This window comes from Podarcis erhardii (assembly GCF_964252035.2).
Source record: "Podarcis erhardii genome assembly, chromosome: 15".
NCBI lineage: Eukaryota > Metazoa > Chordata > Lepidosauria > Squamata > Lacertidae > Podarcis > Podarcis erhardii.
Window position 1 is genome coordinate 40,417,729 of NC_138505.1, and position 27,138 is coordinate 40,444,866.

Consider the following 27,138-nt stretch of genomic DNA (forward strand, 5'->3'; position numbering starts at 1 on the left):
TATTATTATCGCTAGAAGAACCGCAGAAAAGTGTTAGTAAGGCCTTGGAGATATTAGAAGAATATGGCAAACTATCCGGTTTTAAATTAAACAAATTAAAGACAAAAATGTTGACTAAACATTTGGGAAAAGATGAAAGAGAAAAACGAGATACAGAATGGAATCAAGGTGGCAAAAAAAATAAAATATTTGGGAATTTGGCTAACCACAAAAAACCATAAATTTAATTCAGGATAATTATTCCACAACATGGAAGGAGATTAAAAAAGATCTAGATACGTGGAACAGAGTAAAACTTTCGTGGGCGGGAAGGATGGCGGCAATGAACATACTCCCAAGAATTATATTTTTGTTCCAAAACATCCCAGTGATTAGAGGTTCCCCAATGTTTAAAGATTGGCAAAAAACTCTTTCGAAATTTATATGGCAAGGGAAAAGACCGAGAATTAGATTCAAATTACTTACAGATCGGAAAGAAAGAGGGGGATTCTCGGTACCCAATCTGAAATTATACTTTGAGGCCTCCTGCCTCTGCTGGATCAGAGATTGGATTAATTTGGAAGACACTGATCTGTTAGACTTAGAAGGCTTCAACAACAGATTCAGTTGGCATGCCTATTTGTGGCTAAATAAAGAAAAGGTACATAAAGGTTTTTCAAACCACATTATTAGAGGGCCACTATATGAAGTTTGGGAGAAAAATAAAAAACTTCTGGAATGGAAAACACCCTGGTGGTTATCACCAATTAATATTTTAACAACCAAAAAAGCAAATATGGAAGGAGAAAGACTGACATATGAAGACCTACTGATAAGATCAGAGTGTGGATGGAAATTGAGAACATATGAGGAGTTGAAAGACAAATTAACAGGCTGGCTGCAATTTCATCAAAAAAATGCAGTATGGAAGGAAGACAAAAAAGTAGGGATAAACGAGAAAAAATCTAAATTCCAGATAGAAATAATTGAAGGTAAATCCAAGTTATTATCTAAAATGTATAACATATTATTAGATTGGGACACTAAAGATGAAGAAATAAAGGAGGTCATGACAAAATGGGCAATGGACTTGGGATACAATATAGAATATGATAAGTGGCTGAAATTATGGACTAGTGGAATGAAATTCATGGCATGTGTCTTACTCAGAGAAAATTTGGAAAAAATGATGTATAGGTGGTACATCACACCGGCAAAACTAGGGAAAATGTACAAAACAGGAAATAAGGCTTGCTGGAAGTGTAAAATCAAAGAAGGCAATTTCTACCATATGTGGTGGACCTGCGAAATAATGAAGAAGTTCTGGGAACTTATTTATAATGAGTTAAAAAAAATATTTAAATATACCTTCCCTAAAAGACCAGAGGCCTTCTTACTAGGAATAATTGGGGATGAAATCAAAAAAGAAGATAAGACATTATTCCAATATGCCATATCCGCCGCTAGAATATTAATTGCACAAAATTGGAAAAGTCCAAATACCCCAACGATCAGAGATTGGCAAACAAAATTATATGAATATGTTGATTTAGCAAAAATGACACAAAAAATCAGAAACCAAAAAAATACAAAGTTTATTAGTGACTGGAATAAATTTATGATATACATTGAAGGAAACTATAGAGACCTAAAAACTATAGCAGGTCTGATATAAGTCTTACGACGCGTAAACCATTAACAATTAATAGCTGCAGGAAAAAGAAAGAATTTTTATTAAGAAGCCCGAAATCGGGAAGGAAGGAGGTCAATGGGTGTGTAGTGGAAAGGTTTAAATATCTAAAGATATAAAGATTCACGGAAGAAGACAAAGAACTGTAATGGATGTTATATTTGTGCTATGTATGGATATTTATTTTGAATTTGTTGACTTGTTTTTTTTCTTTTGGTTTTTTTAAGAGAAACTCAATAAAAAGAAATTAAAAAAAAAAAGTCTAGGAAGGCTATGCAAAGTTCCTTCCTCCCATTTTCCATGAATTTTTCCGTGAGGTGTGAAAGGACTATGCAGTGATCAGTGGTTGATTTGCCATGGTAGAAGCCTATTTGTTCGGGCCCAAGGATCTTGTTAGATTTCTTTCCAAATATCATGTATACATGATATAATTCTCATGTAATTCTCAGGCAGATTCGGGTCACCTTTTTTTAATATAGAAGTGATGATGGAGTTTAGCCAAACATCTGGTAATATCCCAAATTTGTCAATTAAAGTAAATAAGTTGGCTAATAGAGGGGCCCACCAATCTGGAATGTGCTTAAAAAGTTCACCAGGGATCCCGTCTGGTCCTGGGGATTTATTTGATCTTAACTTCTTGATTATTGAGAGTATTTCATCTGGTTCCACTAGGGTCCAGTCTGGAAGATGTACATAACTGGGCCCATTTTGCATAGCTGATAGATTCGTTGGCGCTGTAAATATTGCAGAATAGTGATTAAACCAGCCAGAGGCAGGCATGATGGTGATTGTTTGCTTGCTACCATCTGGAAGGGCACCAGAAACTATCCTCAATAATTCCTTGCTATCCTTTACTTGAATTGCCCTGAGTAGATGATGCCAACGGCCTTTGTAGAAAGATCTCTTTTTCTTATGGAAGAGCTCTGAAAGGTGTTTTTTTCATATTAGGTATTCTTTTAAACGGCTCGGGTTCTTCCTGGATTGGAATACAGTGGCACCTCTAGATGCAAATGGGATCCGTTCCGGAGCCCCGTTCGCATCTAGAAGCAAACGTAACCCATGTCCGTGCGTCTGCGCGTGCGCGGATCACATTTGGCGCTTCTACGCATGCGCATGACGTCATTTTGAGCGTCTGCGCATGCACAAGTGGTGAAACCCGGAAGTAACATGCTCCGTTACTTCCAGGTTGCCGCGGATCGCAACTCGAACGCGCTCATCCCAAAGCATATTCAACCCGAGGTATGACTGTAGTTGAAATGCTCGTCTCAGAAGAGATTTCTCATGATGGCATTCTTTGTCAAAGCATGAGACAGCTTTACGTGTTTGTCAGGCTATTGTTAATCAAGCGGCTAACAGAATAAATAGTAAGTCTCTGCATTTAAGGTTATTGTTTGAATTTGGGTCTAATGATAATAAGGCGAGAGCTGAGTTGGGTGAGACATTGCTGCATAATGTGAATAAAATGTGAAATAACGTGAAACACCTTTTTCCCAAAGGAGTACACTGACGTGCAACTCCACCAGGCATGAAAACATGGGTCTCTCTCTCTCTCTCTCTCTCTCTCTCTCTCTCTCTCTCTCTCTGCAGCCTTTCTAGCATAGGGGAGAGAGAGACACTGGTGTTTATTTTGGCTATAGGAGGGGCAGTTTGTAAAACACTTAATTTTTTTAGGTGGCCCTTCTGTAATATTTTGAATTAAACTAGATTAGGATTGTATTCAGCTAAGTCCAACTCAGAGTATACCTATTTACATTAATGGACCTCATCCACTAATTTCAATGGGTCTTCTCTGAGTAGGACTTAACTGGTTACAACCCTAACATTTATAAGAAGTGTGGAGTGCCCGTTCATTGTTCCACTCAGCATATATGCCCTATTTCAAGATACTCCATTCCATCCATCCTCCTAAGAGTCAACATCCCATGACCACTAAGCATGCTTTCCTTATCCAATTTAGGGTTTGTTTGTTTGTTTGTTTGTTTGTTTGTTTGTTTGTTTTAAATGTTGATGTTCTGCAAACCTCAGGACTTCACTGAGTGTACGTCCCATCCTGTGCAGAGGTAGTGAGTGCCATTTTGGCTGCAAATGCACTGGCACTCAATGTGCCTCAATGTAGGAAATAAAATTTTGCTCCCTTCCCACAGGGCATGCTTGCAAGAAGGCAGGTCCAGAGTAGTGAGTTGTGCAGATGTAGAATGTAGTGACGTGGGGTTTGTGATTTCAGCTCTCTTGACATAATATGCTGGAGACAGTTCTCTAGTAACACTTCTTTATTAACGCAACAAGACTGAAACTTGAGGAGGGGAGAGCTACATTTATAGGGACAGGGAACTAGCGAGAAAGGATACATTTTGGAGGGAACAATATCAGGCAATCACAGTCCTGCCTTTTGGAGGCAACCAATAAGACAGAGGATCCAAATACAGCAGCTTAAATGAACCAATAGTAGCTGTACCCTCTGGAACCAAAAGGCAGTTACTTTACCCTAATGCAAATACAGACAATAATAATACAGATATAAAATCCTTTGACTCAATACACAACATAGAACATGCAACCCCCTCCAAGGATGAGCAATTCTGCTAGGTCTTTGTATCAGGATGGATTAATGTATACTTGATACAGGGATAGGCCAAAATTCTCTTCCGCAATGAAGCCTGGAAGTAGTTAATCATGCAGAGCTGTAACAGACAGCCTCTTCTGAGATGAGCAACTGGCCTAAGAAAATGCTCTCTTGCTTCTCAAGGTGAAGGGAGAAGGAAAGGTTAACAGAATATTATAAAAGAAGCAAACGGGCTGCAGTTGTGGTCAGGCAGCTAGCAGAAACCGCAAATGTGTCAGCTCTGAAGCTGCTTCCTGTTTTCAGCTCTGCAGACTGGGAGCTGTTTCCTGTTTGAGCTATCGGTTTTAGAAATGTTTTAGAAATGTTTTAGAAATGCAAGACACATATGCAGGGGATGAGAAAGGTTTCTCTCAATATTCTCTGTACCTCGTACCTAAGAAATCTGCTCCTAAGCTCTGTACTTTGTACCTAAGAAAGGTTGCTCTCAAATACTATCTGCAGTAAAATCCTGTGCTAATCCTGTGCTAATCTTACTTCTGCAAATTTGGCCAGACAGTTAGCACATCGCCAGTGACTGCTTGCTAAATCTGTCTGGCAGGTCAAAAGTCCATTTCTTAGCTTGCAAAAACATTTTAGCTGCTGTTTGCAGATTTAACCAGACTTCATAAGGAGGCCAGGAGGCCCCTTCTTCCTGCCTTATGCTTACTAATGCAAAAATAAGAAAAGACACGTGTAAGCAGAAGGGGAGGGGGGAGTGCTTAGCTAGCAGAAAGGCACGTATGAGGAATGTTTAGCAAGCATTAAAAATGTGTTTAGCAAGCAATATAGATGTGCCATATAAGGGAATAAGTTGAACATTTGCCAGCTGATTGGGCAAATCTGGAAAGGGTATGGGAGGGGGAAGAGTGTTCAGAAAAGTATAAGAACGTCTGCTGAAGTGTTTTGCTTTACAGCCAGTCTTTCAGGAGGAATCCTGCTGGTTGTCTCTGTGCACAGACTGCAATAAACTCTTTTCTCCAAAGAAGAAGTTGCTTTCCTGGTACTTTTGTTCCCTCCATGGTCCAGGGGATGGCGAGGCTAATGGATCCCTAGGTAAATAAGGCTTCAAAGGCACAGTTTGAAAGTTTCTGATTGACATAAAGTTAAATTAAGAGATGCATACTACAAAATACTGAGTCTCTCTGCTGAATCCTTTAGAATTAAAAGGATTTTGACGAAAGCCATGCCAGAGTACTTAATATGAACAAAAGATAACAGGCTTGGAGGTTTCCTGAAAATTGGGAGTTGGAAAGTGGGTGCACACTTTGTTTTGAGTGGTTTCTAAAACACATGTCATTGACTTGGAAAGATACTTACAGAGTGTCTCAGAAGCTGCTGATTTGTGATGCTGAAGGCAGCAAAATTATTGGTTGCTGTAGCTTTCCTTGTGGGATTTTCCTCCTCAGGTGCCAAAATACCTTGCTTGGCCTTGAGTACTATACACCTTGATTGATTGTGTAGGACAGGTGTGTGTTGGGGGGAGGGCCATTTGGTGCTCCACCTTAGAAGAAGGAAGTTTTACACTGGTCCCAAGTGCAACTACAGAGCTGGTATAGTCTTCTAGGCAAATAGATATTTAGTGAAATGCTTAAGCCAGGCATGTCCAAAGTCTGTTCCGGGGGCCTGATGTGGCTCGTTGGTCGGTTTAATCCAACCCCTGTGGCAGTTTATTTCCTGGGGTAAAATCCTAAAAAAAACAAACTCCAATCCTAAAAAAAGGTCAACAACTTTGGTCAGCCCCACGGCCCTTCACTTCATGAAATCTGGCCCTCTTTGAAAAAAGTTTGGACAGCACTGGCTTAAGCTTTAAAGCTGTAGGCCAGAGATTGTTGGGCTATCTCAACTCCCATCAGCCATTCTGGCTGACGGTCTGGGATAAAGGCTTCTGTAGCCCAGAAACACACCCACAAATCGTGTTCTAAACAACCCAGCTTACATTTTAAAAGCCGTTCTGATGCTGGGATTGTCAAAACAATTGGCATCAAATCTTTGCAAATCATTATGTTGCAGCAATTCCTATAATCCTTGCAAAGTACCGAATCACAGAGGAGGCGTCTACTATCCAAAACAGGAAGTTTCCTAGTGGATTGCACACCTTCTTTAAACCTTCCCCTTCCTTTTTTGTTCCTAGAAGAGTCTTCACCAACATGGCCTCTGCACATTTCATATCCTCCAAGTGTCCTGATTTGCTAGTGCTGGAATTACAAAAACAATCCTGGCTTCTGCTTTGATCCCAGAACGTCCCGATTTCCCCTGCCAGTGCTGCTGCTGCTGAGCTTAGGGGGAAAGGATGAGCCATCCCAAACTGTGACTGTGAGGAAGGCACCCCTTTGCCTCTCCTGGTGCTGCCGGCCTCCTCCCCATGGCAGCTTTTAGTGGCTGCCGGAGAGCGGGTGAGGAGGAGGAGGAGAGGCGGCCACTGAGACCCAGCCCCACATGACACACTGGCTTTGAGAAGGCAGAAGGCAGGGTCACCCTGGTCAGGAAGAAAGGGGGAGAAGAGCAAAACACAAGGCTTGATATATATATAAAAAAATGCTTTTTGCACCTGCGTCCAATCTTGGCCCTTTCCAAAATTTATTTACGGTGCGTGTTTTTCTTTTTGTAAATCTACCAAAGAATAAAATAAAATCGGGATTAAGCAGTTTTCTCAGGATGGTATCCCGTTGGTGTACTCGCCCTTCTACTTGTAGGAAATGCTCTGCGAGGGGTAGGAACACACAAAAATTCACTCCTGAGGAGTGAATAATGTCCTTATTTTCACCCGAGGGTATGATACTTGATGGGAGTGGGAGTCCAAAACTTATGAGAGCGCCATGTTGGCAAAGTCTTGTCTACTCTAGACACTAAATAAATTTAGACACCAGCTGAGTGGACAGACAACTCAATGAATAGAAAATCGGGGGGGGGGGCAGGGGAAGAGCACAAAATGAAGAATTGTAGCCATAAGGGACTATTTCTCACCCACCCACACAAAAAGCTACAGGTCTGCTTCTATGCCGCTGCCACTCTCATCCCCTCCTTTTAAGAGTTGCACATTTCAAGATAGCGACAACCCATTTGGGAATTTATTCCAAGGCACAGTTACCTGATCTCTTGCTATGTGGTAACAAAGACTTTATTTTAACTTGGAATCTTACATTTTTATTCCCCTTTCACTCAAAACACTGTCCAAGTAAGCTTAAATTAAATTTTAGACAGTGGAGTATATTTTAAAATACATGCATGTTGCTCTTTGTAAAACGTTATAGCAGTTGAACAGACTGAAACTAAAACCTACACTAAAACAGGCAAATGAATCATTTTACATTAAACCAGAAGAATCAACACAGCAAACCAGGAAAAGCAGCAAAAGACTATGAAACAAAGCGCTCCCCACAAAAAAAGTAAATTTCAGCTATTGCCAAGACAAGAGGGAAGAAGCTGAATGAACCTCCTGGGGAGAAGGTTCCGAACCAGGGCTACCACAGAGAAGGCGCTTGCAGAGCCCAGGGTGGAGACATGTGGCCTTCAGGTGTTGCTAGAACTACCATTTCCATTATCCCTGGCCACTGGGCCATTCCATGAGCTGGGAGTCTGGCCACAATTCCTACCCGAGAAGTATCTCCATCCTAGACGCTGATCCTTGACAGCATATGCCCCTGTTAAATTCTGTTTGGATTTTCCTCTTTTATCCCACTATCTTGTGAAGTTCTTCAGAATTCAAGAAGGGTTGAGCAAAGAGCTAAGGTTGCATAAACACACCAAATTCCAGGACGAGGTGCATTGGAACAGCCTCTGCAGCCCCAATTCAGAACCAGAATGCAGACTTGTTTCATGAAAGCAGCATCTGAACTGGAATAGGTCCTCTGCTTTTGTGCGTGTAAAGCAGTCCAATGCCATTTATTTGTTGTGCCTTGCTAGCTTTTGCTGTAGCCTTTGTCCAGCTTTGCAGGGCTTCAGCGGCACCTTCTGGCAAAGCACAAGTAGGTCCATTAAAAGGAGATTGCTAATAAGCAAATGGGAGGGAGGAAAACTTTACAGCTGGGTTTAAACCTTCATCTCACCCCCAACCAAAATGATAAATTGTCAGGGATCATGGGAATTGTAGTTCAACATCTGGAGGGCCAGAGTCCCCCATCTGTGCTTTACAGCTGTGACAAAAGCCAACATCCTTTTTGACCATGTAACTTTGGTCTTATTTAGGTTTGTGTAAATCACTCTAGGAACCAAGGGTAGGATATAACTTGAACAAGTGAACAAGCATTTCTCAAATTCAGTAAGTGATGGCACACAGTTTGAGGAAAAAACTGAGACTAATTTCACTCCCACCAAAACAAGACTTACTTTTTGGAATCAGAACCTTCCTTAGATGATCCCACCACTTCTACTGGAGTCACCACTGATTTGAACACCTCCTGGTTATTATGAGGCAAGCCCAGAGCAGGGACCCCAGAGCGTGGTTAATTCAGCTGTAAAGGGACGCGGGTGGTGCTGTGGTCTAAACCACTGAGCCTTGCCGATCCGAAGGTTAGTGGTTCGAATCCCTGTGACAGGGTGCGCTCCCGCTGCTCTGTTCCTGCTTCTGCCAACCTAGCAGTTCGAAAGCACACTAGTGCAAGTAGATAAATAGGTACCACTCCGGTGGGAAGGTAAACACCATTTCTGTGTGCTCTGGTTTCCATCATGGTGTCCCATTGTGCCAGAAGCGGTGTAGTCCTGCTGGCCACATGACCCGGAAAGCTGTCTGTGGCCGAACGCCAGCTCCCTTGGCCTGAAAACGAGATGAGCGCCGCAACCCCATATTTGCCTTTGACTGGACTTTACCGTCCAGGGGGTCCCTTTACCTTTTTTAAATGCCGCTGTGCTGATAATGGTTGATTCAACCACACCTGATGCAGGTTAATGGAAAAGAGGCAAGTACTGTGGTAAATCAGTGACAAGCTGGCCACCTCCCCCTTTGCATGGGTTCACAAGTGCCTTCAATTGTTTAATCCTGAGTAATCGAGACATGCTCATGAATCCAGGCAGTGTTTGGGAGTTAGTGGTGTGAACTTAGGTAAAAAAAAAATGGTAAAGGACCCCTGGATGGTTAAGTCCAGTCAAAGGCGACCATGGGGTGTGGTGCTCATCTTGCTTCAGGCCGAGGGAGCCGGCGTTTGTCTGCAGTCAGGTTTCTGGGTCATGCGGCTGAACTGCTTCTAGCAGAAAGGAACACTGTGACAGAAGCCAGAGTGCACGGAAACCTTCCTGCTGCCACAGTTCCTGTTTATCCACTTGCACTGGTATGCCTTTGAACTGCTAGGTTGGCAGGAACTGGGACAGGTCACACAATTTGAACCGCCGATCGAGACAGTCGATTGGCAAACCCAAGAGGCTCAGTGGTTTAGACCACAGCACCGCCTGCTCCCTTTCTGGTGTGAACTTAACCCACGACTCAATCACTAAAATGTTCTGAGAACTGTGACAGACTGATGAAAAACACAGGACTCATTGCTTGTTAGAACAATAGCTTTTTTATTTATTTGACACCTACAAGATTTTGGTATCTTGCAGTTCTGTGGACAGGTTTATACAATCTCAAATTTTCAATAGTGCAACCTGCGCAAGCAAGAAGAAAAATGACAAACATTGTCCTTCACTTTCTTTATAAACATCTACTATTATAGGCAAAACAAAACTTACCCATATTTTTTAGATAAGTGACTATTCACATTTTGTACATTTACAATTTTAAACAGCTCCAGGATAAACTCTACAATGTCTTACAACATAAACAAAAGTATTCAAGTTACGGGGCAACGGGGGGAAAAAATCAACCCAGCATACACATCGGAACCCTCACGTGCTGCTGCCCCCCCTCCCCCCCATGTCTAATTTACAGCTCAAGTATTGAGTAACAAAAAATGAAAACTTTTTTTAAAAGGGCTGTAATGTGAAATGGAAGTAAATTTGCACTTGTGTTTCCTAAAAACCTCACTGGATAAAGGAAACATTTGAAAAGGAAAGAAAAAAGAAAATAAATCAGGCTTTTTTAAAGCCATTCTTGCAGCACACAATTAGGAACACCATTAACACATTTTAAAAAAGGAACTTTAAAAATTTAAGATGTTTTCATCACACACGCACACAAACATGTTGCAGATTCAAATATATAACCTCTAGAAGAAAGCCAGAAAATGCAATTGCTGGGCCTTTTTCTTAAAATGCAATCCTCAATGCTGTACTGAGATTGTCTCTCTCTTCCTTTTCCATGTTGACTTTTTTGTAGGAGATCCTGCTCATGCCTAATCCAAAGACATGCACAGCCCAAACAAAAATGGGGAACAAACTTGAATGTGTGGTTTGCAAACTTTTAAATTTTCATGCTGCTTTTTAAATAAATGTACTTTTTTATTGAGACCTGTGTTGCCACAATTATATATATCATCTCTACAATATGAACTCAAAATACATGCATCTGAGGACCTCTCCCGCAGCAATGGCACCGATGTACTGCATTAAACCCTGAGCACTGTATGAAAGGTGAATGGATAGGTTGGTTGGGAATTTTCAAGCCTCTTCAAAAACAAAAAGTCATGGTTTGTAGCTTAAGTAGGACAAACATTTTTTGTAAAAAGAAGCAGCTCTATAAAGAGCATGGGGGGGGGGTTAAAAAAAGGACACATGGACCACTGTGAAACAATGTTTGGCTTTCAGTTTGACCACCCTTCAGGTGTCTCTCCACTTCTGCACAGTTCTAAGAGAGCATGATGGAACTGAAAGTTATTTCTTTGGAATCTGTCCCTGATATTTTTTTTAAAATGCAATGATACGCTTGTACAGCCAAATACCAAAGACTCTCTTTTCTTATGCATTGTTGAAGTTGGTAATGCTCTGTGGGTGATGCTGTTGCCAAATTTGTTGCTGTTGCACTGCAAGCTGTTGTGACTGGTCTGATGTTGAAAGTAGGTTTACAAGGGGAGACACACAATTTGCGGGAATGATCAAGCCTGCAACAGAAAAGATGGGGTCTTATTTCACAGACATTCATGCTACTTGTAAGCAACCTACAGTACCCTTCTTGACTCCAAGGCAGTGAGTGGTCCTCAATTAACTGACCACCTAAAAGCTTTTACTCTGAGGACAATCACCAGCTTTGTGGATTTATGGTGGCTATTGATGTCCAATCCCATATACTGTGCACACACAGGGATACTAGCTACTACCATAGATATTAAGGAAACAGGTAAGTTCTCCGTGCCATCTGGGATATTGTCCTTCTTTAAGTAGAATCTGGCCACAAGAAATGCCGTCTGACCACTCCTCCTCCCTTTTTACCTCATTTAGGGAACAGAGGCCTGATTAGAAAAGGTTACTTTAAGCATGATCAAGGGCTTGTGGCGAGCCCAGTACACCCATCCCTCCCCCTTTTCAACTATGAATGAATGAATGAATGAATGAATCTTTATTTACGTCAGCCATTGGCCATAGCAATAAAACAACAATACAATATACAAAGAATAGAAATGAAAAGTCGATTATATAAAATACATTTTAGGGTTTTGAATCAATAGTCAAATAGTGGATCTTATTCTGATTGCCCCAGCTAAAAACCTTGCAACCTTTGCTCATCTTGATCTGCCAAGAGAAAGGACACTGTGGCAGTGGTTAGGCGACCCAGAATGGACAATAAAAGAGGAGTGATAACCTCATTCCTCAAGTCTTTATAAAGAGTGCAACCCAGAAGGGGATGCGCCACCAATTCGGTACTGCCATCTCCACAGGGACATAAGTGTTTTTTTGTGTGGAAGCAAGAGTAAAAGCCTGTCTACATTTTAGAATTTCTAGGTTATGCAGACAGGGTGCCAGAGAGTCAAAATGGGACGGTGGAAAATAGTCATACTATGGGCAAAATTTCCTTATTGTGGCCAAGTTTTTCTGACGCTCAATATCATTTAGGCACTGACAAATTAGACTGTTTGCTCTACTAAAACTCAAAGTGAGTAGCTGTTGTGGTTATAAACCACAAGAGTGAAGTTTTTGATAGACAATTTTAGTCCAGGCGCTCTTGTGACAATTTTGCAGCACTAGGGATATTAGACCAGGGGGATTTAAGTTTAGGTGAAGCCAATAGTTAAGTGTCCTACGCCAGATCCGTAATTCTACTGAGGGAAGATTAGCCTCTAGGCGCAATGATGCATTTGGGACTCGGCGGTACACAGAAAATTTGCCCTACGAACTATGGACAGCTTCCATAGATCCAAGGTGAGTGCCTGTCCAAATCTGAGCCCCATATAACAACTGTGCTAGTGGTTTAGCTTTGGAACACTTCCAGGACTGATGGTATAGGTTTACCACCTTTTGTGTAGAAAATGCGTGTCAGAATTTTGCATTTCTGGTGTGCTCCCCATGACCCCGTAGACTGGGAAATAAGGCCAAGATATTTGAAAACTTTGACTTCTTCAATTAGCTGGTTGTCCATGCGCCATCTATGGGCCCTATAGTTTCTTGAGAAAACCATGACTTTGGTTTTCTTGTAATTCATGGCCAGCTGTTGTCTCTGGCAATATCCTGAAAATGCTCTCATCAGTCTTTTTGGGCCTACTTGTGCTTGGGCTATGAAATGCAGGCCCTTTGCTCCTCAATGTAAGACACTAAAGAAACATGCTGCAGATTCAATAATGTATCCTTGGAGGGAAAAATAAAATAAAATGCAAAATGAGACTTCTGTTCCAAGAAACCAACAATACACAAAACTAGTTGTATGCTTTTTAAGGTTAGAGAGAATTCAGGAGTTAGACTGCCACATGGACCAAAAGGTAACGACAAATTATCAGACTTGCCTACAATCCTCTGTCCATCCTCCGTCCGTAGCCGAACGATCTGCATTTTAACATTTGTACCGCTTACTGAAGCTAGAACTCCTTCTACCTTTGTCCAGACACTTAGGACTGAACCACACAGGACATAGTACGTCCGACAGCGCAGGCCAACTTCACAAACCAGGCCCAGGCCTGCTTTTTTGCAGTTGCCTCTCCTGAAAGAGGAAGGGAAGGAGGAATACTTAAAGATAGATCCTTTTCTTTAACACATACACAATTTTTAATGAAAAGCAACACACAAGGATACTGATGTCCCACAATATTTTCTGAATAACACTTTGATTTTACATAACAAATTGTTGCCACACAATAGACTAGGATGAGCTGCTCAAGCACGCAAGTCAGACAAGAATAGAGGATAAAGTTAGTTCTGAACAAAGAAGGTTCCTCAAGCCTAGTTAGAACTAGCACAAATCTCAGGCTCAATATTTCTTGTGGAAAAGCTGCCAATGCAACGCTTTGGTGAAGCTTTCACTAAATAGTTTCTTTTCTCAGACGCATTTTGAAAAGCCCAGCACACCACACTAGGCATTTTGTACTGCCGCATTTCAAGTACTCACCAGTAAGCATGGGTGCAAGTGTCTGCTGATGACGTGTACTGCTCTAGCCAGTGGGCCACAGCATCGTCAGAAGGAACCTGAAAATGAAATAAATTAGATATTGCATATTTATTACAGCCAGATTTGCCTTCTTGATTTCCAAGATTAAGAGTAACTTTACAGGTCCCATTCAGATGCAAGGCCAAGCCATGCTCTCATGTTACATGGATGAGAAGAATCCCAGGGCATCTCAGGATCACATACTCTTCCTGCCCATGCAGCCCCCAGTCCTTACTGATAGAATACAATAGTTCAACAGTTGTCTGAAAGTGTGATGGTTTGCAGAAAAGCACAAATCAGAGGTTGTTTGTTTGGAAGAACTGGCCAACTCTGATTTGGAACAAGAATCATTTTTATTTTTATTTTGCCAGGGGGAGGGAGGGAGGATGCTACATGTGAACAGAAGGCCCCGCAGAATAGGACTATTTAACACCAAAATTATGGTTTGGCATTATGCCTAATTTAGTTGCAATACCAACTATTCAGCACCCAAGTATTTCCACAAGGTCATCTCATTTGACTATGGATGCAATCCTAGGCATGCTTTACTTGTGTAGGAAGTAAATAAGATGGGTAGTTAGCCAGTGTGTGAGAGGGCAGCCCAGGTGAGAAGAGGCAAGCAGCAGGGGTGGGGTATGTGCACGAATTATGGGTCATGTGAATAAACTACTCTTTACATCTAGGATCTGTGTATTTTTAATGTAATGAATGCATATTAAGGGTATTCATGCATGATATTCATGCATACTTTGTTTCTCCCTTCCGCAAAATTATAGGTTTAATACATATGTGGTATTTTAATGTTTTCCACATGTTATAGTTAAATTTGCTTTAAAAAAGCAAGTAACCTTTTTATATTTTTTCTTTATTTCTGCATACGTCTCCAATTTCAATTGTTTTCCGGTATTTGGTCTATATACTAGAAAAAGCTTCTTTTTGGGATTCACTTCTTTCACCAGGATGGCAGTTTTCTTATTGTTTCGTATCTGGAATAAAAAAAAAAGGGGGGGGGGATACTGTGAAAATGCAGTATGCATTACTTAAGATACTGTCAGGATTTAACATTTATTTAAAGACAGACCAGGTTTAGAATGTGTTGGTTGAAGCAAAACTTACCAGAAGAATAAGAAATCAAGATAACAAACTTTGTATTAAAAAAATGGAAATGGTTTATTGAATATTTATAGATAAATTGTAAACAGATAATAACATTGGCAGGAGTATTATAATAACCTGGTTTCATAAGAGTATATATTTAAAGATGATGAATAAATGAGCAAATTAGGTTAATTTGGATACGCAGAAAATAATAAAAATAAATTTAAGGAATCGCAGAAAGGGGCAAGGAAGTCAAAATTTGAAATGTTAAAACAATTGTAAAATTAGCGAAATGTATAAACTTGAAAAGTATAAATAAAAAAAATTAAAAAGGAAAAAAGAAAGAAAAGAAAACAGTCCTGTCAATGGTGAAACACATCCCTAACCGCAAAACAGAATTGGTTTTATACAGAAGCAGAGTTGGTGGCTTGTTTACACACACGTTGTGGTAGCAGTCAATAAATCACACTACACTCCCCAGAAGAAGAAGAAAAAGGAACTGTTGGATGAAGTTAAGGAGGCAACAAAAATTTCAAGGAGGCAGCTTTATGGCACATGCAAGAGTAGTTCTGTCCTTCTGACCCCAAACCTCAGCTCTGCTCCCAGATCTGGTCTGAGGGGGCTGCTATTCCGGGAAAATCCATCTTTTGCCACCATACTCTCAATCTCAGGCTCCCACCTGAAATACTGACTACACAGTCCTTCAAATGCTTAAAGATACACTGCATAAATGTCAAGTATTATTTCTTTATTACGTTAAGAAATTATTAGGTTTGTAAGAAGGTAAAAGGTAAAGGATCCCTGGATGGTTAAGTCCAGTCAAAGGTGAATATGGGGTTGCGGCACTCATCTCGCTTTCAGGCCAAGGGAGCTGGTGTTTGTCCACAGACAGCTTTCCCAGTCATGTGGCCAGCAGGACTAAACTGTTTCTGGCACAATGGAACACCGTGATGGAAGCCAGAGCGCACAGAAACGGTGTTTAGCTTCCCGTCATAGTGGTACCCATTTATCTACTTGCACTAGTGTGCTTTTGAATTGCTAGGCTAGCAGAAGCTGGGACAGAGTAATGGGAGCTCACCCAGTTGCAGGGATTTGAACCGCCGACCTTCTGATCGGCAAGCCCGAGGCTCAGTGGCTTAGACCACAGCATCCACCCACTCCTTTTTTTACCTTTTTTATTATTATACACAAGATATACTAATGTCCAATGAAGTTAACATGCTTTTGGGTGGAAGTTTGCAGAGAACAATCTCACCTGAAGTGATAAATAAAATCCATCTTCTGGTCCAGTTTGTTCAGCCCAAATCTTAGTTGCTTCTTCCCAAGACATCCCTCTCTCCACGCTTATCTAGAAAATACATTAAAAGTCAAAAGGGTACTTAGCAAGAAGTTTTACCATTTAAGAGTCAACAAAAAATGTCAGTGGCTCATGCAAAGGTGAACAATTAACCAAGAAACTTACGGTATACAATTCAACATGTCCTGAGGTAGAATATCCTGGTGTGAGGAATTTTTTAGCATCTGCCTTCCTCACTTTCTCATCTCCTGAACCCAGATCTTCAAGAAAGAGAGTCACAAGGTACATATGAGTATAGGACACAGAGAAGAACAAAAGTCTGTAATGAATCCTGTGTGGAGGAATCACCAGTCTCTGAACAGCCTCCTCTACTGAGGCAGCATATCACTCTCGGAGGCATTTCTGAAGAAAATAAGGCAGCACGGCACATAAAAGCAGCATTACTCAAGCCTGCCTGCTTTGCCATCACAAGAACTACATGAGCAGTGCTGTAGAGACATGAGATAGAGGCTAGGCATCGGGGGCCCTGCAATCCTCAGTAAGCATTACAGAGCAGCACAAGAAACAGTGACTATGCATGCGATGCCGGAATGGCAGAAAGACAGAGAGCTCAAACGGGGGGCTAATCAAGGAAGCAGGTCTGAAGAACTTCAGTTGTTTGGCTCTTGCTGCTACTAAAACCATGGAGCACTTCCTATCCGTTCAAGGCACCATCTCAGACGCTGAAAGAGGTGGTGGCTGGTTTCCATCTGCCTCTATTACTGGCAGTGGAAGAACGTGGGCTCTGAAAAAAGCCTGGCATCGCAGGTTGTGCGAACGAACTCATGCTCTTACCTAAAATGCCCATGTCATATCTTCCATTCTTTTTAGCATTCTGTATTACTGCATTTAACGTGTCTGAGAAATACTGGAATAAAGCATTCTGCTGATGCACTTCCATACCCAGAATCCGGTTTAGAAATTTCCCTATATTGTTGTAATCTAGAACAAGAGGAGATGAAGCACTTTAAGACAGATATTTGGGGGGGATGGGGGAGAAACACAGCATTTTATTTCATCTTTTTTTTATCAGTGGAAAAGCACTATCCTGGCAGTCTAAACAGAAGGCAGGAACCTTATGGATGTTTTTGGGACTCCCAGCTCCCATCAGTCATAGCCAGAATGGTCAATAGTCAAAGACAATGGGAGCCATAGTTTGGCAACATCTGGAGGGCCACAAGAACAAGGAGTCGTTTCCACTGGCCAATTCTTTGCAGGGTCATGCCACAATTCCACAGAAGCACAAAACACCTGCAGTGTGTTGTATTGGGTACCAAATTCAGCTCCTGTTTTCAACATTTTCCATAGCTGCGGGGAGCACGGCAGCATTCTCCATAGCTCTTTGGCTCAACTTTATCTACAAGCACCTCTGCTAGTAAAACCAGAATTGTGCACAACAGGAGAAATAATGGAATACAAATCTCCTCGATTTGTATAATTAAAACTAGTTGATGAAGTTAGCTGTCTTGGAAAATAATTTATTTTTTGAAGCACACAGTACACACAGCCCCACCCTCTCTATAAATGCAAGTCATCCACCCACAATGAATGAAACCAAGATCCTACATAAATGGATGGGTTAACTACAAGACAAATCATGAAACAATCGCCCTTAAAGTTCAGAGACATACAGAATACATTTATGGGTATTCTCCAATTCTCTGAAGAGGCAGATCTGTCTGGCACCTACTCCACTGTCTCATGGCTCATCACAAGGTTACCAACTGCATTATGTAGATGCAGATGGAGGACATAGCTGACGTATTCCTATAACCCCCTTGTGTAGGCACCAGCTGCCCACCTTTCTAGCTCAGTAAGTTATTTGCACTCTGTAGTATTTCTTCCTTAGTTATACTAGGCATTCTAGATTATTTTATGAGCAGGGATATAGGCAACTGTATGAGGTACACCCTCTTCCTGAACTCTGTCTAAGCAGTTTCTTCCCACCCCACCAATCTTAAATCTAACCATAAAAGCTGCATTAAGTTGTTCTTCTCCCCTTCCCAAGCCCCCTTCTGTATTAGGTCAGTGAGGCAGAGGGAAAGAGACATGCTGGCCTCTGTCTTTAGAGCCATAAAGCACTTCAAAAGCACACTACCAATTTCAGATCACTGTGTTATCTGAAACCGTAGCTTTGCTTTGTATAGTCAAACTTGAAGACTTCGGCCTGTATCCAGCCAAGTTCTGCTTAGAGTAGACCCACTGAAATGAATGGATGAAAGTTAGTGATGTATTAATTTCAATGGGTCTACTCATAGAAAACAACCCTTTCCAAACTTTGCTGTTGACTTACAAGGCCATTACAGAATTTTTTTTTTTAAAAAAGTCAGTTACATAGACATTAAAAAGGAGCAAGTACCTTTGTCAAGCGTTAGAATTCCAGACCGGTCTTCTACATTTATTAGGCCCACACCTATTAAACCCTGACGGACATCTAGGAAGAACAAAGGGAAGCTGTCATGGGTTCCATTCTTGCTGTTTACTAGTTTAACTAAGGTAATTTAAGTACCATCAGTATTTGTGAAATGTAACCAAACCTTTGATGGTTTCCCTCCCCTAAATACTAACACAACTGATTCAATGTGCGAGAGAGGTCATATGGCAGTACAAACAGGTGCTGCTATCTACTACCCAAAGGCCCAACGATTCCATAGCTGGAATGCCATAATTAACCCAAACCATTTGTACTCTCAGATCCGAGCTCTGAAAACAGATCATGCAATTTCAAAAGGAACTGTTGAATTTAGTTGTTAGGAAACGGTACATATAGTCTCACCAAACAATTAAGAGTACATAATTTTAATTCATTCTATGAAATTGTTTCCCTTCACTGATAAACGTGATTATCACTGCAGTATTTTTTCAAAAAATTCATATACCTTTAAAGAATTCTCCTGGATAGTCAGCAGGTGGAGACACCAACGGCGAGTCTAAGTTCACAATGGACTTCATCACTATTTCCAATGCATTTCGGCCATACTGTTAATGAGAGTGGGGGGAAACTATTGTAGCCACCATAAAATACAAACATCCTTCTTCTAAAAGTATTATGTTTGTCCCCTAGAAAGTTAGGACACTTGCCTTTCACATTCAAAATCTGGCCAATTTATACAGGCAGTTTTTAATGTTTGATGTTTTACTATGTTTTTATATGTGCTGTAAGCTGCCCAGGATGCCTGGGAAAGTTCCAGAGTCTATAACCCCAAAAGGGAAAAGGATAATGATGCAAAGAAACACCCCCCCCCAAAAAAATAACAGCCTATTGTTTTTCAAGTGTCAAGGCAAGATAGGGCTTGCTTTATTCAAAAGGTGTCTCGCTTACCTTGTTGTCGAAGTTGAACCTGCTGAGGTCTCTTGTTTCTGTTGCTCTTCGGTCGCCATGAGTGAGAGCTCCCTATCAAGAGACAATAATTTGTTTTTATAATATATCATCTCCTAAATGCTTAACACATCTTTATTCACCATTATTTCAGTTATCCGCTGAAGAATGCCTATCATCTGAAGCCAAGAGCCTGGATCCAGAGATAAGCACCAAGAAGGGGCTGGTGGAAATGGACTTTCCCACTCCCTCCTCCCTCTTGTAGTCTCCAACCCTTCCTCTCTGAGGGGCAGGACCTGTTGACTAGAGAGGAACTGCAGTGCAGGAGACAAAGGGAACTCTCAAAATTAGATAGAGGTGCCTTCTTCCAGCAGAACTCTCACTCATGGAAGCTGAGTCTTGAGGAGCGGGTGGAAAATTCTGTTTCCACCAGCGCCCTTTGATATGCTTATTTCTGGATCAAACCCAATTTGCTTGTGCCTCAGCACATAACAAACGTAGTGCAATTTTGTTCGATGAGAGGTACATTTTGTACCTCTTGATTAAGAATTTAATCATGCAGGAGCATGGAAGATATTACAAAAAGTTGGCATAAGAAGCCAAAAGTATGTCAGAGAATAAGGTAGTGACTCATCAGGTAGTGACTTGTACAACCATAGCCAATAAAGATGGGTTGTTGTTTTTTCGTTAAATATTTGTATTGAAAGTTTTCAACATAAGATACAATAAAAGCCAAACTAATCAAAAAAAGAAAAAGATACAGAAAAGCCAAAATAAGAGAAAATAAAAATAAAACGGCAAGGGGGAGGGGGAGATATAAAAGCCCTCTATCACAACTGTATCATGTCCTTTAACCATATACAAAAAGGTAGACCTTCCCAGCTCCCACCTGGGAACTTTTGTTTCTTCCCCCAGACTCCCACCCTGGGGGATCTTTTCTCACTGATGAGAGGTACATTTTGAACACCTGACCATGTCCACAAGACAGATCCTGTTCATTCTGCAGAGTAAAGTACAATCTATACTGGGGATAGGAAACCTGTTGCCCTGTAGAAGATGCTAGACTCCATCTCCCACCAGCTTCTCCCAGCAAAGCCAGCAATTGGCGATGATGCGAGTTATAGTCCAGCAACATCTGGTGGGCCAGATTCCCTATCCTGCATCTACCCAATGATTTGTATTGAGTCTCCAACATATTAACATAAATTGGGAACTGCTTAAATCCCCCTATGAACCCCTACCCCACACAATTTGAGATACGAGAGCCACTCTCTAGACCACAGAATCTTAGATGTTTTCTGCTTTGTTTTCAACTTTAACAGAACCTGGTATAATTGAGAAATGTGTTTTCAAGTTTCTGTGTCTTTAATCAAAATCTGCTCACTTGCAGTAAATTTCCTAGTCAAAGCTACACCCAACAATCCGCTTACCAAGCTCTCCAGGCGTTTGGCAACGATTGATGCAAATCTTTGTTCTCCAGCCAGTTCAGATATTAGGAAGACATATTCTGGTGCGGTCACTTGGTTGGACCTGTGAGTTCGGCCTGGATAGGATAAAAAAGAGGTTTTGTTCACTCAAGTCACCCAGCATCAGCCACCCATTCTCAAAAATATTGGATAGGAAAATAGAGGTATATTTGGAGGTCATGTTCTTTACAACAATAAAATAAACAAAGGATTCAATTAACCATCTAAAACTGTTTTCCAGGGAATTCTGTGGTTCCTCACAAATTAATATGAGGTTTATTTTATGATTATAAAAACATTTCTTTACTACCACATCATATAATACCAGGGTGGGGTATAACAGGAGAATAGAAAACACTATGAGAACGATACATATAATAAATTGAGCAGCTGGATCAAAAAATTTAAAATTTAACAGCCACACAGGCCTGCCAAGAAAAAAAGCTTCCTCTATGAAAATCAGTAATAGCAAATAGCTTGCTAACTGCTATCATATCCTCCTTTCAATATACAACCACAGACACGGGTGGTGCTGTGGTCTAAGCCACTGAGCCTTTTGGCTTGCTGATTGGAAGGTCATCAGTTTGAATCTGCGCTACAGGGTGAGCCCCCGTTGCTCTGTTCCACCTCCTGCCAACATAGCAGCTCGAAAGCATGCCAGTGCAAGTAGTAAATAGGTACTGCTGCGGCAGGAAGGTAAACGGCGTTTCCATGCACTCTGGCTTCTGCTATGGTGTACTGTAGCGCCAGAAGCGGTTTAGTCATGCTGGCCACATGACTCAAAAAGCTGTCTGTGGGCAAACATCAGCTCCCCTGGCCTGAAGCAAGATGAGGGCCACATCCCATAGTCAGTTCATATGAGGCACAACAGGCCTAGGAAATGTACACTGGAGGGATAAGACCCCACACACAGCAAGAAGGGAACATAATCCACAAACACCAGAACTTGTCCAAACCCCACGTTCATTGCCAAAAATAGTCCGGATATAGTATTGACTTGAAAGAAAGAAAGACCACTCTCTGCGGAGTGGGCAACACCAGGCCTAAGCAAATTTGAATCACTCTATCCTTGGAGCTAGTAGGAAGACTAACTCTTGAAGACAAACAATTTTTATTGAACTATGAAGATTCAACTTGCTTGTTTTTGAAGCTACATTTTGGCTCAGATATATCCTAAGTGAAGAAACAAGAATTTAAACTTTACTTTTTAAGGAAACTGTTTTAGAAGTGAATACTTAACTGCCTTGCAAGTCACTTCTTCCATAGACACAGACTGAATTGTGTTCAGTAGTTTGTCTCTGAGGCAATGGAAATACAACTCAAACTAGACAGAACTAGAAAACTATGTTTGAAGACTCCTACCATTAGGTACTGTCAGGGAACTGCCATCGGAAGAGCAGGTGGTGGAAGGGCTCAAGGAGGTTAGGAGAGACTTAACCGCAGAGGAGGGAACCAGCAAGGGGAGAGAAGGAGCTCCGAGGGAAAGGGAGTCGGAGGGATGGCTCTGGGACACTTCTAGCGAAAACAGTGAGGAGGTTTCAGGACCTCCTATAGGGACACCCACACCTCGCCGGAAACTGTCACGCCGAGAGTCCAGAAGACGCGTTTCCGTTAAGGAGCTTTTATGTTGGAAGAGATTCCGCAAACGCCCACTGTCGGATTCTGCCAGCGATTGAGGGAGCCATGCTTAAGGGGCTCCGCTACAGACAGAGCTTTGCTAATCTGGGCAAACTCTGAGGGACTAAGCTTTTATGCACAAGGAGCTCATCATCCCATCACAGGTACCAAACAATGTGTTGTCAGATTTCATTATTTTCTGGCACTGTGCAAAACCTAGCATAGACTGAACTCTAGTTTGCATATCAGAACACTATGTAATTTGAGAGCCTACACACATCTGTTTAGCAGCATTGCAAAAATAGGCTACTCTGCTAAAACTCTCTTATTGCAAATGTGCCTGACAAAGAAGCATCATTTCCAAGTAAAGCCAAGACAAAACTGCTTACCAAACTGCTGTATTGCCCTATCTGCACTCCACGGCAACTCCAGAGTCATATGTACCCTTCGCCTCTGGTTCTTGGCTCGTCGATCTGCTTGCAATGAAATACCAGAGCTGGCTGCTTCAGAAATGATGGCAATATTCTTTAAGAGAGAAAAAATGGAAAGGTTGGATTTTAAAATTTTAATATGTCTATGGACAGGATATGAACATGTGTTTGAACTGGTAGGAAGAGACTGTAATTCAAAAGGTAGATCACATTCTTTGCATGCAGAAGGGATCTCCAAGTCACCTTTAATGAAACAGAAGTTACATGTGTTTTATCTTTATTTTACCTCTTAAGTTTCTATTAACTTTAATAATCTTTTGAATGTTTTAAGCAACAGTCTTTTATCAAGAACGGAGTCAGAGGTTTCCTGTTACTGTTCTGCTCTTGTTTGATACAGACCATCTTGGCTTTGAATCCTGGAAGACCTGGGGGCCTTTTCCACCTGTCCTGGGAGGGCAGGACCCTGACTGACTCCAGCTACAAAAGCTGAGGCTGCTGAAGAGGACAGGGACCATTTAGGCTGTCTCTTAGTGCAGACCCAACCAAAATACTGCCAAGAATTCCCTGACATCTGTCCATCTATTTTATATGAATCTTTCCTTGAGAACGGATGTAGAGTAATGAAAATGGTTACCTTATCTCCATCCATGAATCTTTGCTTCTCTGTGATGTTTAGGATCTCAACAGGAACATCTAGCTCAGACCGGGACTCGTAAGAGATGCTGCCATCATCATTACTCACGACTCTCCCTTTGCGACCTGTCATCTTGGGAAGAATGACCTGTTTTAGCATGCTAAATAGTGCTTTTAGGAATCCATTAAATACTTCCAAGCAATTTCACATGCACTCAAGAAAAAGCTTGTATGATTAAACATGCTGCCCATTTCTAGCAGTTTGTGTCCAAAGCCTGACTTGCCCTAACAAACTTTTAGGTTAAGATTAATTCTGGTTCCCTTATTCTCCTCATGTGTCCTGATAACACCTGAAGGCTCACTCCAATGGAAGTAAGAACTGAGGGGTTGGTGGGTTTGGGGTGAAATGGTGGCTGGTCAGAAGCCAGTGAGTTATTTTTAAAGGGACACGGAAGAACTTGTGTTTAAAAACTTCTCTATGAACAAAAGGTTGCTTTTGCAACTGTTTGGTTTTTCCTATTTGACAAAAGAGGGGGAGCAGGGAAGTCAAGACAGTAGTGCTGGCTTTCTAAAACACCTACATGCTGAAGAAATCCAAGTCTACTTCTCTACCCAATAACTTTTGCCTTCCATTCAATTCCTTATCTATTAGTGTCTGATATTTCCCTTTGGAAGCATCATCACCTGAAGCTCAGGATATCCAAGACTATGGACTTCTAATCACTGAAGGCAATACCTTCTTTCTTTACTGACAATGTCACCATCCGTGTTGTTGATATGAGACAGTGAAAGAAAGGGCAGGTGGACAAGACAGTCCTCATCAACAGTTGCCCAGAAAGGAATGTAATCCTCAGGCTAAAATAGGTTTGCTACCCCTGTTATTAGTGGAAGGTAGTTTGACTCTAGGCCAATTAATGCAAAGGCACTGGAATGAACATCACTAGGCTTTATTTTATAAAATTATGTTTTGGTTTATCAAATCTTTATTTAATTGCATTTAATGTTAAACATGTTAAGGTATATGGATGTTCTGTAGCAATTCCTGCTCTTATATTTGCATACCATAACACCTCAAACGACAGGTCTGCTTCCCACACAGTTACTTGAGTTCCAGCACCTACCTCAGCCACATTCTCAGGACCACCAAGTTCATCTATAAGTTCATCCAGTGTATTAGGAGGAAGATCTTCTGATAGTTTTTCCAATTTATCAAGCAACTCCTTTTTCATCTGCTGAGCTCTCTCAACAGCATCCTGACTTGTTACATAGCTGGTATGTGTATTACTGTTAGCTGCAGCATATATATAAAAAAAGGAATGGTGGTGTTTAGAAATGTGAAAGAGTTGTTTCCCTTGCTGGAAGAAGCATTCTGGCTTCAAAAGCCAATTCAGAAGCTGCACATACAACGTACCAGACGTATTTGTAGTAGAGGAGGTAACTATTGTGGAAGAAAGAGAACTGGGCCGTTTGGATCCAAGTCCAGACGCTAGTAAGGCACTCTGAATGGAATCTGGGTCTATGCTTTTCTTTTTTTTCTTTTCTTTATTTTTCTTATGTTCTTTCCTAATTAGCCAGGGGTCTGAAGAAAAATAAAATGTATTAAAGGAGGGAAAAAAGGCTTCTGGAAAAATATGAAAATTATGCACCAGAGCAATTTCTTTTGTAGCTAAATCTTGTATCAGCTTAATGAGTAACAGTACAATTGTAACTTATGCACATTTAACACATGCGGTTTCAGTTCTATGTGGTTAAAGGTTGGCCGGCTGTAATCACACAAATTAAATGTATGGAAATGTATGGAAAGCAGAAAGCTTAAAAGATCTTTTGTGCAGGGTTTTCCCAGCACAGAAGCTTCCAAGCCTTGCTTACACATGGCTCTTGCAAGATCTTGTGGGAACCTGAACAGCCTCTTGAACTCTCTTAGGAGAGCACTCCAGAGCTTGAATAAGAGTATTATAGAACTGATCAAGGCCAACTTGCTAGATGGCTCCAGAAAGGTAAGGATGCTTGCATGGCGAGTAGTTCAAGTATACATGCTTGTGTGTATATCCCTGGAGCGTAATCCCACCACAAAATGTGATGGTACTATACTCAGCCTCTGCAAAGTAATACCACAATGAATAGTGGCAGCACATGCAACAAAGCAACAATTGAAAAGAAATACTAAATTACATGATACACATTATTATCTCACCATCTTCATCATCCTCGCTAGATTCATCCTTAAACGGGTTGAAGTCATCATCTTCCCCAGAGCTTAAAAACCTGGAGCTCTCATTATCACTCTCTTCATTGTCCGAGATGTCCGACTCACTGTAGCTTTCATCAGAACTGCTCCCAGCTAGGCCGCCAGTTTTACGCGCTTTCTTGGCTTCTCTGCTTATTTCTTCACCTTTTTCAGATGAAAGGTAATGAAGAGGTGGCTATTACTGAGTGGCATTTACCCCCAGTATTCTCTATGGGTTGTTAGCAAAGACTTTGTAGATTTTTTATTATTTATGGATGTTTAACAAGGTGGAAAATCTTATCAAAAGAAAAGAAAAAGGGGGGAAAGGGTCCTGTTGTATTCCTTACACATTAACAGGCTTCCTTTCAAGTCTTCTTCAAAGTATAAAATTACAACTTCACTGGAACTGATAAAAAAGGCTTGAGATGAGGGGACCTCACAGGACACTGCCAAGTTTACAAGCCAAATGTTAAAAACCCAAGGTCATACGTATGTGTGTGTGTTTTCCTTTGCTTGTTCTAACTGTATGGAGACTTTTCCTTTAACAAGTGATGATATTTCACTGCTGTTATCACCTACTGTACCAATTATAATATTTTACACAAAGTTAAGGAGCTGGAGAGAAGGGTCCTCATGGGAGCAAAGCAGTTTAAGACCCTGGTCACTCTGATGTGGAAACTGGGATGGGAGGCATATATAACAGCAGCAGGGGTTGCTGAAGGTTCTATGTTTGTTGTGGTTCAGCAGGCCTATTAAGTCCCTATATAAGAACGAGCAGTGCAAAGCCCTCTGCAATCAATTTCTGAACACTCAAAATTAAATGAGCACCACTTACAAAAAGGGTGGTTCAAATGAGATTTGCTTTTCAAATCTCTTGATATTTAAATCAGTTCAGGCATTAGAGAAAGTAAGTATTTCAGACAAAAAGCTTCACAGCAGAAGACAGACACTATTGGTCTGTTCAAATAAGGAAGAACTTGCAGCTGAGTGTGGGTAAAAATCAGTGTACCAGTAGCTTGAATTAGTTCTTCAGTGACCCAGTGCCAAGACTCCCTGCTCTATACAATTGCTGATTAGTCTTCCTTGCACACCTGTGAACACAGTTACTTGCCAATACTGCTAGATTTTCCTATTTCATTTCATCTATATCCAATATTAAAGGTGGTGTACATGGCTATTCCCCTCATTTATTCCCTACAACAACCCTGTAAGGTAGGTTAGAATGAGAGACTGGCCCAAGTTCACCCAGTGAGCTCTATGGCCAAGTGGGGATCTGAAACTTGGTCTCCCAGGCCCTA

General features: G+C 41.2%; 1 protein-coding gene across 1 annotated transcript in view; it reads right to left on the reverse strand.

The window, feature by feature from the left end:
• Positions 1–9,747: 9,747 nt before the first annotated feature.
• Positions 9,748–27,138, reverse strand: part of SBNO1 (strawberry notch homolog 1) — a 40,300-nt gene continuing 22,909 nt past the window's right edge. Inside the window, exons 17-32 of the mRNA XM_081842367.1 lie at positions 25,808–26,005; positions 25,025–25,192; positions 24,735–24,904; positions 23,615–23,746; positions 22,939–23,074; positions 20,897–21,009; positions 19,470–19,541; positions 19,027–19,126; positions 18,507–18,581; positions 16,943–17,089; positions 16,274–16,368; positions 16,067–16,159; positions 14,562–14,699; positions 13,675–13,751; positions 13,076–13,269; positions 9,748–11,242 (exon numbers count right to left, since the gene is read on the reverse strand). Of these exons, the coding sequence (XP_081698493.1) occupies positions 11,100–11,242; positions 13,076–13,269; positions 13,675–13,751; positions 14,562–14,699; positions 16,067–16,159; positions 16,274–16,368; positions 16,943–17,089; positions 18,507–18,581; positions 19,027–19,126; positions 19,470–19,541; positions 20,897–21,009; positions 22,939–23,074; positions 23,615–23,746; positions 24,735–24,904; positions 25,025–25,192; positions 25,808–26,005 (2,051 nt within the window). The 3' untranslated portion in view covers positions 9,748–11,099. The remainder of the gene's footprint in view (positions 11,243–13,075; positions 13,270–13,674; positions 13,752–14,561; positions 14,700–16,066; positions 16,160–16,273; positions 16,369–16,942; positions 17,090–18,506; positions 18,582–19,026; positions 19,127–19,469; positions 19,542–20,896; positions 21,010–22,938; positions 23,075–23,614; positions 23,747–24,734; positions 24,905–25,024; positions 25,193–25,807; positions 26,006–27,138) is intronic.